Here is a 12,961-nt window from a genome sequence, read left to right as displayed (position 1 = left end):
CAAAGCGTGATAGGTGCTTATGCTTGGATATAGCTCGCAGAATACAGCGTCTGGGAGGTTCGCAGCCAATACAGTGTATTGTCATGATGATCGCTCATTTTTGCCCGTTAACAGTACACGAAATCTTTCGAGTGATGATACGCAAGAAGATAAGTAAGCTAATATGTGTCTACTATTTTCATGTGTTTCAACGTACTAACTTCATCGAAGATCTATCAAGGCTTCGGATAAGCTTGATATATTGTCAAAGTATGTCACTTCTTCTGTGTTCTATAAGCTTGGAATATAATCGGATAATTTCATAGTCAAACGGAAGATAGAACCGCTGAGTGCGAAGTATGGAAAGAATACCACGACTGTGGTCTCTTATCGCCGGAGTTGGAGATGTCTGTCCGCAATCTACCTCCTCTCAGGTACGTAAAACTATCAATAGTGTTATATATTATGCTGACTAGATTTTAGTCTACACAGATACAAAATCGAGGATCCCGAAGATCCTGGGTTGATGCTTTTCAAGGATTTCAAGAATTGGAATGTAGATCTCGAGTACAGATATGATTCCTTGTCTTGTACCTCGATTTCAACTGACATAGAATCGTGTACTAGGTCTCTAAAGCGCATCATCACGTCCAAAGGCACGTCAAAATGTGGCAATCCTGCGCGTCTAGATCCTTCTGGGTATAGCGTTGTCAAAGCGGGCACGAGCGAGTATATTGGGTATAAGGACAAGCCATCTGTTTTTGTGAACGTTGGTGTTGTTGGGAACTCCTACCTAACCGGAGACGGGAAGCAGCTTGCAAACACCGACAAGTACATGCGTGGAATCTCGATTACTGCATTAGCATACGAGTTCAACCGCCAGTTCTCGTTCATGTTGATGATCACTGGAGATGATGATGACTACGGTACGTCGATTGCTCCTACTGTCTTATATAATACTGAATATTTCAGTACGAACATCGTACGATGTGGGTGAATTGGAATTCAACACACGACCCGGAGGTGTGATAGTTTATCTCTCGATGCCAGGATGTCTAGGTCTGATACAACAGATAGCTCCCAGTAGACCCAGAGAAAGTCGGCACAGATCTTCGAAGTTGAAGGTCGCCAGAAGTGCTCTTGCACCTACTCCTGCTAGATGGATTCCGAGCAAGGTCTCTTTGGGGTATTCCGAACAGGGTACAGGATGAATTGTCTTGTTACTCGCTGGCACTGATCCCGATTAATTTTACCAGTACCTATCTTCGACGGTACCAACCTCGATGCTGTGGTTCTCGACGGGGCCGACTTTAATCCTAACGTCTTGCCACGGTATGAGGGCGGCGTGTCTGACAACATGATTGTAATGGTCGGGTATGCCATCAATCGCTGGAAGAGCCCTGGAAACGGAGCTACACACTCTGTCGATGTCCGACTGAGTTTCAATATCGTCTACGTAGTTGTGTTGTGCGAGAATTAGCGAATGAAGAGGCATATCTGTACTCATGAATAATTACGACATGTTACGAGATGTATTCTTACGCAACGTTGCGTTATATGATAATTGTGTTCGCATCTTGCATCCTTCTATTGAGGATATTTATAGCAGTTATATTGCAATACAGGGTCGACTGAAGCTAAAGGCTGGCTAGTTAACTCAAGTATTGAATCGCGACCTTGGTCACATCGAAAACACAATTTGTACGTGTTCAACTTTCTATCAAATTGCGACATGATCCAAAGCAGGTATCTAGCGCGTTATCTACATGCTAACTATTGGTCTATATGGATTTTCGAATGGCATATGCGGGTTCAAATCACCCTTGCTCTGGTGTGTGTGTTGAATTGTTATCTACTTCTCCTTGGCTTGAACCTGTTTCTGATATTCCTCTTTGAGTTGCTGCTCGTACTCAAAGGACTTTGCTTGTACTCGTTCCGTTGCCATAAGCTCGAGCTCTTCTACGCTTTTCTCTAAGAATTTCCGCCACGGAGAAAGCCAGGGATGTTCCATAACTCGACGAAGATTGGCGCGATTTTGCGGATCACAGATGAGCATGACGCTGATCAAGTCGCGGGGAGTTTCAGAGATATGATTTGGAAAGGAAAGAGGTGTGGATATCATGTAGTGATAGAAACGAGGGATATCATCGATTCCAGGGTTCATGGGATCGTCGTCGAAGGGGAGGTACCCGGCTAGAATGGTATAGAGAATTACGCCGCAGGACCAAACATCAACTGAGGTTCCGACATAGGAGCCCTTGTTGATAATCAACTCCGGGGCGGCGTAGCAGGGAGATCCACAGTGTGTCTGCATCAGACCGTCTTTACTGTGCGCAAAGCCCTTCGCGAATCCAAAGTCCGTGATAATGAGGTTCTGGTGTCGGTCGAGGAGCAAGTTTTCGAGTTTGAGATCGCGGTGTGCTATGTTCTTCTGGTGTATATACCACACTCCTGAAATGAGCTGAGAAAAGATCTTGCATGCGCTTTCTTCTCCGAGGTGACGATTTGCGTAAACGTAATCGAACAGTTCACCACCTGGGGCGTATTCAAGGACGATTCCGGTACCTCCTTTCACACGAATCACATCGTTTAAAAGAACGATATTGGGGTGTTTAAGCGCCTAAATGATAACATCCCGAAGTTAGTAGGGGATCAGGTAGTGTCAAAACAGCGTTGGCATCGCGCACCCGAATAACCTCAATCTCGCGTTCGATCTTAACCATCTGCGCGGGACTCTTCCAATTGACGAGTTTCACCGCAACCTCCTCGCCCCATCTCCCTTATGTTTGTGAAGACCAAGCTTGACTTTCCCGAACTCGCCTCTTCCAATGTCGCGGAGGAGAAGATACGGACCAATCTTGTAGATGGTCTTTCCCGGATGATCATCGACGTACTTGACCAGCGTCGGGTGCTCGTATACGCTTCCAACTACGTCCATCTGGGATTGAGTCGTTGAGGGATCAATTACGGTAGTCATGGCCAACGACTGCGGGATTCTCTAGGCAATTAATGCAGTAGTTAGATGGACAGCAGTGAGTAGAAGCAAGAAAACAAGAATATGAGGAAGGTGCGACGAGACAAGTGCAGAACATATATTGTAGATAATCAACTAACTTCCGGACCGTTTGACGTGTTGTTACTTTGCGTTGACCTCTTCCAATACGTTGTTGAGTGTTTAGCAGAGGTTGCGCCAACGATAAAGATGTTGACTGTGACGAAGCTGGGAGAGGGGAGACAAACTCGTGGCAACGTGCGTGACTGCTGCGGAAAAAATACGTGGCGAATGTCGAACTTGTTGGTACTCCAACAAATATCTCTGACTCTCCGGTTGCAGAAGAGCTTCACTCAGGCTACACGAAAACTATCGATGAAAGACGAAGCCAGGTTGAATGGTAGCGATCAAGGTGTCGTAATCAGACAAGTTAAGTACTAGTTACACAGACGCAACGATACAGGGAGGCAAGGAATCTAACGACGAGCTCCTTCATTGATCCCTGGCCCATTCCTGTATGGAGGTTAGTCATGATTCGCGCCTTAGCGTTAGAACTTCGAAAATAACACACATTCTCCTTTGCGATACTCTCCTGGAGTGAACATGATGTTATTGGTACGACGTTATCTTGCAAGACATGAGAACAGACCTCTACTCCAGGCTCAAAGTCTTTCTCAATGTTGAACATATCGCAAATCTCTTCAGCATCCTTGCCCCTCATCATGTTTGCAACAGCCTTGCTTCCGAGAGAGCTACATGTAGGAAAATTGCCTTAGAATATGATTCGTGACTGTAGAGATAACAACTCACACAAGAGGCGGAATCTCGAGGTAGTTTGCGGCGAGGACGATCTCAAACGCCATATGCGGATCAGCGGTGATGAAGTTAAGGTCCCATTCATCGATATCAGCAAACATATCCTCTGACTCGTAGGTATCGTCGAAAGGCTCTTCCTTGTGATGCTCGCAGTACTCCAGGATCTAGCTCACGTTAGGATGAAACAAACATGTATACATATGATGGCGTACCTTCTTGAGTACGTCTGAGGACACGATTGGGAGCTCAATACCCATATATTCACGATCTCCGTCCTTGGGATCCCAAGGCGCGGCAAGCAAATCCCTGATCAGTCCCGATCGTTTGGCAATATCATCCTCCACAACGATTCGCTCATCATCGGAGGTTATGAGAACGACCATGATGACGGAGATACGTGTAGTGAATACGTGGGTTGTTGAGTTTTTTTGACGAGAGATGAAGGACAGGGGACAAGTGCGTAGTTACTTATGAGTTCCTGCGACGTGACATCCCGTGATTGGTTGGCCGAACTCTTGCCGAAGAAGTCATCAGTATGCCCGTTTCTCTACGTAAATGGTTTCGAGGGTGACACCGGTAAGCGGACGTGTAAGCAACGTTATCTCCGAGGGTTCGTATGACCCACATGCATTTATCTAGAGATTTAATTCGCTACCTGGTTTACGTTTGTTTTTCGTATCATGACCTTACAAGGGTTAACACCTGGCTACAGTGTCTGTCGATCACGTGATTGTGGAGTCAGTGGCACCACTGTGATATATCACGTCAGCCCAATAACTTGTTCAGACGCGTCAACGACACTCTACCATCCATCCCTTAAACGTCCCACATCGCTCATATCTTCCACTCATGTATAGTCCATCCGTTGCAATTAATATGTGGCTCACCAGTTTTGATCACTTTCTTTCACAAAGGGTGCTCCATACTCCGGTTCCCAACAAGCCAGGAACCCCTTTCCATAGTCTGCTACTCCCATTATCACACTTCCTCAACTTGAATGAGGTACGTTCAATATCCAGTATCAACAAGATTTGCTAATAACGTGGCTCTTGTGTTATAGGATCCACACTGTATCATAGGACCTGCTGTTCCGCTGCCCGAAGGTGTAATCCCCTGTGAGGAGAAGAACGAAGTGCTTGCGCCACTACCGGTTTATCTGTACCTCGTGTGTGTGATTATGTGGTTAGTCTGCGTACGTATTGGCAGATACTCGAAGTCCTTGAGGCACAAAGGCATGCGCACTATTGCTGTCCACCATGGCAAGGTTGGAGCATTACGCGGAGGTGGACGTACATATCATGTGACATATCCACGTCAGCTATACGCGTATCCCCAAGTTTACGGCCCGAAACTTGCTGATTCACCGGAGCATCTAAGACTTATATACGTAAGACAATACACAATGAGAGATTTAGTTGTCCCGACAACAGGAGGAGAACTTATCGATAAAGAAGTGCGAGCATTTGTCATACCGCTGTGTGATCTCCCGTATTTTGTTTCTCTCGCGTCATTATACAATATGATGGGAGATCATGGTATTCGTTGCCCGAGAACTACTCGTACATTCCAAGAGATAAAGGGTTTGCTGGCGGAACATACATGTACGACGTTATGCAGGCGTACAGTATCGGTTTTTGAGCGAGCACCGGACTCACCCTGTGTTACGATACCGAATGTGGGAGTTTCCTCGGTTCCTCCTCCCCCTTTGGTTGCTCGTGGGCTTTTGCCTGCAGAATCTCTGGCGATAGTCAAACCAGAGTCACAAACTAGCCGATACCCTCCAAAGCCTCACTCGGCTTCCACTTTGAAGAATCTTGTATACGACTTCGCTAGCATGGTTTCTAAAGAAGGCCTTAAAGAGAGTGCGTGTGGAGTATGCGCTAGATTGTCAACAGTCAATTCAATGGTGGATGTAGATGCAGATATTAGCAACCTCGAGTGCTTAATCCATGAACAATTTGCCGTTTCAATGGGAAAAACACCTCGAGAGCCTATATTGTGCCAGGCGGGTACATATATCTCAGAGATAACGAAACATCTGATGGTGAAGATGTGTCCTGAATGTCACAAGTCTGTTATAGAGAAACGTCGTTGTCCTAAGCTATCGTTAGCAAACGGGATGTGGCTTGGTGATGTTCCGGTAGAGCTATCTCGTTTGAATTTTGTTGAGAAGTTGTTGGTAGCGAAGTATCGACACAACCTATGTGTTATCTCAGTTCGAATGGGCCAACGTAAGATGCGAGCGAACGCGGTAGTATTCCCTCAGCCAGTGGTAAAAATATATCGGGTGTTACCTCCACCTCGAGAGGATCTGGACGATGTTCTTGCAATCATGTGGACTGGTCCAACTGCTCCAGTTTCATCTGACTTCAAAAGGGTACCGTTTCTAGTTCGTCAAAAAGAAGTCTACGAGGCACTCTCATGGTTAAAAGCTAATCACTCTGATTACGCGGATGTGACCGTTTCACTTGATAATTTAAAGCAATATTCCGATACATTGCCTCCGGTTCACATATCTCACCTCTCAACTGAAGACACTGCAGAGCCACACAATATGGCGGTTTATGAAGACAGCGATGACGCTGCTGTCGAAGATGGCCGATGTCCTTTTACGGTTCATGGTCTTATGGGTGCAGACTTGGCGCAGATGTCAATGGAGCAGAGAAAGCAAGTAGCTCTCCAACATCTATACTCGGGAAACAAGGTACTCGCAATTGGGACAGGGCAACAACCGATGTCTATTTATGGTAATCCTAAATATTTTCCAGCCATGTTTCCATGGTTGTTCCCATATGGCTTGGGAGGATTTAGCAATGAATTTATCAGATCAAATCTAGCACCATCTCGAGAGCTTCATGCTCGATGGATGCTGATGTATTATGACAAGAGGTTTCAAACTGACGAGTATTTCGAGTTCGTCGTTTTCAATCAGGAACAAATTAGACAAGCATCCATGGCTGGATATCTCATGACAAAGCGTAGGAACATGAAACATCTTCCGGAGAAGATCAAAAAATTAGATATCAATGCTTTAGATGATCTTATCCGGAGAGGGAATGAAGGTGCCTTTGTTAAACCGGAGACACCGGCAGAACAAGATTGCTTCAATATATTACGGGATCTTGAGTATGTTTCTGGCCACGTTAACGGATCCAGTACAATACGGCGAAGGTTGCGGTCAGAGATCAAAGCGTTGATGTATGACGAAGGTGCATTCGCTCTATTCGTTACATTTTCCCCTGTGGACTTCAAGAATCCTGTATGTTTATATCTATGTGATGGAAGTGTGGACATGGACAATGTTTCAATTTCTGTTCCAGATGCAGGCGATAGGCTCAGAATGATCGCTGACAATCCAGTTGCTTGTGCAAGGTTCTTTAACCTGATGGTGAATCTATTTATTAACAAGTTACTTCGTCCACAATCTAGTGGGGGTCTATTTGGTGACACACAGGCATACTACGGTACCGTGGAAGCGCAGGGGCGCCTTACTCTACATCTGCATTGCTTAATATGGATCAAAGGTTCCCTCTCCCCGCAAGAGCTCCGTGACCGATTGAAGTCCGAAGATCAAGAGTTCAGAGATCAAATGGTTGCGTGGCTTGACTCGATCTATCAAGGTCAGTTCTCTACTGGGACCGAGTCTGAGATTGGAAATAAGTTCAAGCAGATCCCTCATGCCTTGGATGAACAAGCATCATATGACGATCGTAGTAATGGTGGTATCTTAAGTGTATTACCTGATGTCCCGGCTTGTGATATGACAGATTCACAGCTTGATCAGTGGTATCATCAACTATGTATAGATTCTGATAAGATAGCCTACCTATCTAACCGCCATAACCCGAACCACGGTTATGGATGCATGACATCGTCAGGTCGTTGCCGTGCCAGATTCCCCAGAGACGTCCGTCAAATCACAGAGGTGGACACTTCTGATGGGGTAATACACGTAAAACACAAAGAGCCGTGGATGAACAACTACAATAATGTTCTCACATATCTGATGAGATGTAACACTGACGTTGTATCAATGCAATCAGGTACACAATTAAGGGTCATAATAGCGTATATCACTGACTATGTCACTAAGATGAGTTTGAAGACACATGCTGCATTTGACGCGGTGAAGATGGTATTAAATAAGTCATCTGAGATAATTAACTACAATGGAATAGATGAAACAGCTGCACGCAAGATGATAGTAAAAATTGTTAACTCTTTGACTGCGAAACACGAAATTGGTGCACCATTTGTTGCACAATATCTCTTGGGATTTCCGGATCACTACACCAATCGCACCTTCCGAGTATTTTACTGGAAAGGTTACGTTGCATTACTATCGGATACAGTCCTCCGAAGTGATGATGAGCTTCAGGCACAAGTAGATGGCGATGATGCGGTTATGATAGATAATATCAAAGGCTCTGTAGTAGAGCTAGCTTACTCACATGATTGGATCCATCGACCAAGCAGATATCGCAATTGGTGCCTTATCGATTACATGAAGAAGACATACAAAAAGAAACTCACCAGTGCAGATAATACGGCGATGTCAAGTTCCGAGCATACTTCAGGTGACATGGATAATAATCAACGTAGGCGCATAAAACGATATAGGCTCGCTCCAGGACATGTACAACATGATACACATGCAATTTACGAGCGAGATATAAATGATCCATGTGTACTGAACTTCATGGAATATCTCCCAAGGAGAGACAAGGGAGATCGCGAGTTTTATTGTCAATGCATGTTGGCGTTTTTCTACCCAGGATGGTACACAAAGACAGATATCAAAACAGACGATGAATCTTGGGACGATGCCTTCAGAAGGATTGAGCCAACACTACATGAGGCACATCGGAGGATGATGGATAACTTCAATGTGCTTTATGAATGCTATGATGACAGGGACGACTTCTCTAAGAGTTTTGGAGGCCCAGAGCGCTCAAATATAGCAGGAATTCTTGGGAGAGCTACGGATGTACCCTTAGACGAAGAAATTTGGAAAAAAGTGGATATCGATAACATGACGGAAGAAAGCGCTCTTCCGTTCCTATCTGATGATATACAACCAACTATTGAAGTGCAGAACAACATGAATGATATGCAGCGCGTACTCGAAAGACATAGGTGGTTTAATCCACTCAATACTAATGTGATTCCACATCTACCACTACGCTTTGAACCGCCGGAAAATCTGAACGGAAGGTTCTGGTCAGAATTGTTGAAAAGCCAACGTCAGGAAGCGTTGACAGCAAAGCACAGCTCCGGTACCAGCTTGGTTCCGCCGGGACACACTGAAACAACCATTTGTTCAGGCAGTAAAGCTATACCTGCAGGGGACTCCGATGGGAAAGTATCTATTCTCGATATACATGATCTAAAACAGAGATCGGTTCCTACCTCATTAGAAGAAGTATCTGAATCTTGTGCACGTGGAATTATAGAGAGGTTTTCGCTGAATGAAGAGCAGAGCAGGGCATTTCAGAGTGTTGTGCGTGGGTGTCTGGATGACTCTAAACAGTTACTTATGTACATTGGTGGCATGGGCGGAACAGGAAAGTCTCAAGTGTTCAAAGCAATAAGCGCATTCTTTGAAGAAAGGAACGAGGCCTATCGATTCATAATCATGGCACCAACGGGTAGCGCCGCAGCAAACGTTGGAGGCTCAACATACGCGTCATTGCTTGGTATAGGAAGAGATGAATTTGGTTCTTCGTCGGTTGCAACGCTGACAAAGATACGAGAGCGAATTGGTAGATCAGACGTCTTCTTGATAGATGAGGTATCAATGGTCAGCGCTGAACAGTTACACAAGATATCAACCCAGCTTTGCCTTGCAAAATCGGAGCCAACAAAGCCTTTCGGAGGGTGTAATGTCATTTTTGCCGGAGATTTTGCCCAGCTGAAACCACCTGGTGGAGGAACGCCTCTGTATACGGATACAAGCGCGTTATCATCGACAAAGGATAAATTGACGCGAGACAAGCAAAATAGACTCTTTGGGCGTGCTCTATGGCATATGGTTACAGATGTAGTAATCCTGAGGACAAACATGAGGCAACAAGGAATGTGCGATGAAGACCAGAGATTCAGAACAGCCCTCGAAAATCTCAGATACAAATCATGTAGCGAAGCTGATATATCGCTTCTCAGAAGTCGCATTGCTGGTCCACTGCCTCACCAACCAAAATTGACTGATATAAAATACCGTGGAGTGCCTATAGTAACTCCCAGAAACGCACACAGAGACAAAATCAATGAGATGGGTGCTATTAGGTTTGCAACTGACAGCAATCAAGAGTTGGTGACGTTCAGATCTAGGGACAAATACGCAAGAACACAAGAGTTTATCTCTGTAAGAAAAACCCAGAAAGCACATAATCGCGCATTGGACCCCATAAGAAAGAGTAATACGCTGAGTCCCGATATACAACAGATGGTATGGGACTTACCCCCCTGCGCCACTGGTCAGCACGCCGGATTTCTCAGCATATGCTTGGGTATGCCTGTCATGCTGAAGTATAACGAGGCCACAGAGCTGTGCGCCACAAATGGGGCAGAGGCCGTAGTGGTTGGATGGAAGGAGGCACCATCAAGTGATGGACATCGATACCTGGATACTATATTCGTAAAGTTGCAGAATCCACCTCGAGTGCAGAGGCTACCAGGACTTCCTAAGAACGTCATCCCAATCGTTGCGGCTACACGTACCGTCAAGTGTGACTTACTAGACAAAAATGACAACTTGCGTATCGAGAGGAGACAGGTGCAGGTTTTACTCAACTTTGCAATGACTGACTTTCAGTCTCAAGGTCGCACTCGTCCAATTAATCCTGTTGACTTGTACAACTGCAGTGGATTTCAATCCGCATATACATGTTTATCTAGAGGCACATCCCTAAGTTCGACGATCATAATACAGCCATTTAAGGAAGATATTCTCAAAGGCGGCGCTCCAGGTCACATCCGAGCAGAATTCCGTGAATTAGAGATCTTGGATCATATCGGATACCTTCGCCATAAAGGCATGCTACATAGGGAAGTTCGTGGAGAGACGAGGCTTGACTTGATAAAATCCTACGAACGTGTATACGGGAAGAGATGTGTGCCTGAGAACGTACACTCTAAACTAGACTGGACCTCATGGGATAAAGACGATCTGAGACTTCCCGAGGATCTACAGAACTGGGTCACCGAAAATGGCACATTTTGGGATGGAAAAACCAAACTACCCGAGAAATCGGATCGGGCTGACCATTACGGAGATAGCGGATTAAACGGAGCTTCACCGAATGAGAATCCAAAAAGGAAGGAGCCCGAGTCTCGGGATTACTATCAGGATAATCGAAGAAACAACGAAAACTACCTCCCCAAGAGGTGGATATGGGCTGTAATACCGGTGGAACTAAACGAAAAATACCTGACTCCGGAGAGAATATTCAATCAAGCCCCAAACGACCTCGTATCAAGAGCCATGATGCAACCGCTATGACCCATTTTCAACCAATAGGATGTCGATGGGATTCTGAGAACTACAGTTGTGCATATGATAGTGTTATTTTTATTCTGTACAACCTCTGTGTTGATCTAGGAAAATCCGCGTTTAAGCAATTGATGCCAAGTAATGACATCTCGAAGATTTTGAGAAGAAAAGCAGCTTCGTCTTCATCTCTACATACTGTCAGCAATATGGAAGAAACACGAGAATGTATCAGAGATCACCTATCTTCCGTAAATATTGAACAGTTTCCGAGGTATGGTCACGTGTACTCATCTGCGGCAGCGGTGGCTTCATTTTTTGCTCAAAAGAAGCGTAAAAATTCCTTGTTGACAAGATCTTGCTGTGGATTAATGACTCAGAAGAGAATCACTACCGGCATCTGGCATGTTGGTGAGGATACATATAAAAACTCAGTAGGACTGCATTTTGGCGCAGAAGAGACAGTTACTAAGATTAGCAGCTCACAGTGGATACGACTGCTCACCCATAAATATAATACTAGCAAGATCTGCTCTTCATGCCGTCACTCGATTATTGATACCATCAGCATTCAAACCCCTCCTGGAGTCATGATTATCTGTCTACCTGACTCGTCTCCAGTGAAAACATCGGTAGAGAAAACTATGACAATACCAGATCGTTGTCCGAATATAGAGTGGCGCCTCCGAGGTGCGGTTTACTACAAACCTAATCACTTCGTTGCCAGATACATTGATGGGGAAGGAGTTCCATGGTATCAGGATGGGATGGCATCAGAGAAAAGCATGCGAGAGTCCATGGATGTTCCACTCGATGAAGCGCATGGTGCAGCTATTCATATGCTTTTCTACGTTCAAGTTTAGTATACACGTATAGTGAAATATCGAACGTTTGCATCTTTTCCTTGGCTTCGATAGGTAATAGTACTGTAAAGACCATACGAACTATTTTCAGTCTAATGCGCTTTCTTGTGATCCAATTAGTAGCGGACATGGGAGCTCACCTTCATGAATCAGAGCTACTGCTGATTGTACTGTAGATAAACCTGATTGCGCCAGCCAAAATAGGCACAAGCCTACATCCCATATTATTTCCTATCATTCGCGCGTATACATTGCGCTACATTGTATCTGGCTTCACTGGCCGATCGATCGCCGATCGATCGTTATCCGGCCCGATCAACCGCTTTCCCATGACCCCCCCCCCCGGGGGAGTCGGAATGCGGCGCTTGGCGCAGGCTCCTTAACCAGCCGCTCGTATCGCGTCGAACTCCCAAATCCTAGGGCGGTAGTCAATGTTGTAACAGAGTAATAGATCATGTGAACTCAGGGGTAAACAATCATGTGATCTTTCCTTTTATATCCTGGGCTTGGGGGAGTACGACGCGATAGAGCGGCTGGCGGATCATGTATTTCAAATTCTCGGCTTCGCTCGGCATACCTGCTCAAGAACGAGCATGAGGTTGGAAGAAAGTATGGTGGCTGTGCCATAGATCAAGCCCGTTGTGGGTGCTACTACTGGGGTCCTACCACGTCCACCAAAGCGGCGTATACTGACTGTGTCTCTAGCAGCACGCGTCAAGGAAGTCCCGAGGTCGTCGAAGTCCTCCTTCGGGGATCGTTCTGCGCCTTGCTGATCCGGGAGGAGAGCTCATTCAGTGCGGAGAGGACCGCACTCGCGTCGAG

The 12,961-nt window shown here is 45.6% G+C and overlaps 6 protein-coding genes across 6 annotated transcripts; 5 read left to right on the top strand and 1 right to left on the bottom strand.

Annotated features, from left to right (window-relative positions):
- Window positions 1–40: 40 nt before the first annotated feature.
- On the top strand, window positions 41–1,459 carry PUNSTDRAFT_48118 (uncharacterized protein; the record flags this gene model as incomplete). Its single annotated transcript, XM_007389291.1, has 8 exons — window positions 41–57; window positions 115–153; window positions 211–249; window positions 306–413; window positions 472–546; window positions 607–905; window positions 952–1,002; window positions 1,236–1,459. Coding segments are annotated over 8 exons (852 nt in total), but the record flags the coding sequence as incomplete, so codon positions are not given.
- Window positions 1,460–3,629: 2,170 nt separating this feature from the next.
- Window positions 3,630–4,170, bottom strand: PUNSTDRAFT_18709 (E3 ubiquitin ligase SCF complex Skp subunit; the record flags this gene model as incomplete). Its single annotated transcript, XM_007389290.1, has 3 exons — window positions 3,630–3,723; window positions 3,782–3,951; window positions 4,000–4,170. Coding segments are annotated over 3 exons (435 nt in total), but the record flags the coding sequence as incomplete, so codon positions are not given.
- A 1,853-nt stretch (window positions 4,171–6,023) lies between these two features.
- On the top strand, window positions 6,024–6,759 carry PUNSTDRAFT_117025 (uncharacterized protein; the record flags this gene model as incomplete). The annotated part of the gene is made up of 2 exons (XM_007389289.1): window positions 6,024–6,676; window positions 6,720–6,759. The coding sequence occupies 2 exons, from the start codon at window positions 6,024–6,026 to the stop codon at window positions 6,757–6,759; spliced, it is 693 nt and encodes a 230-aa protein (XP_007389351.1).
- A 413-nt stretch (window positions 6,760–7,172) lies between these two features.
- PUNSTDRAFT_78197 (uncharacterized protein) lies at window positions 7,173–7,934 on the top strand (the record flags this gene model as incomplete). Its single annotated transcript, XM_007389288.1, has 1 exon — window positions 7,173–7,934. A coding segment is annotated over one exon (762 nt), but the record flags the coding sequence as incomplete, so codon positions are not given.
- Window positions 7,935–7,985: 51 nt separating this feature from the next.
- On the top strand, window positions 7,986–8,315 carry PUNSTDRAFT_78193 (uncharacterized protein; the record flags this gene model as incomplete). Its single annotated transcript, XM_007389287.1, has 1 exon — window positions 7,986–8,315. A coding segment is annotated over one exon (330 nt), but the record flags the coding sequence as incomplete, so codon positions are not given.
- Window positions 8,316–9,848: 1,533 nt separating this feature from the next.
- PUNSTDRAFT_36801 (uncharacterized protein) lies at window positions 9,849–12,055 on the top strand (the record flags this gene model as incomplete). The annotated part of the gene is made up of 2 exons (XM_007389286.1): window positions 9,849–10,985; window positions 11,147–12,055. Coding segments are annotated over 2 exons (2,046 nt in total), but the record flags the coding sequence as incomplete, so codon positions are not given.
- Between the last annotated feature and the right edge of the window lie 906 nt (window positions 12,056–12,961).

Source organism: Punctularia strigosozonata (assembly GCF_000264995.1).
Source record: "Punctularia strigosozonata HHB-11173 SS5 unplaced genomic scaffold PUNSTscaffold_32, whole genome shotgun sequence".
Lineage (NCBI taxonomy): Eukaryota > Fungi > Basidiomycota > Agaricomycetes > Corticiales > Punctulariaceae > Punctularia > Punctularia strigosozonata.
The sequence above is the reverse complement of the archived record's forward strand: the minus strand, read 5'-3'. Positions and strand labels throughout refer to the sequence as shown.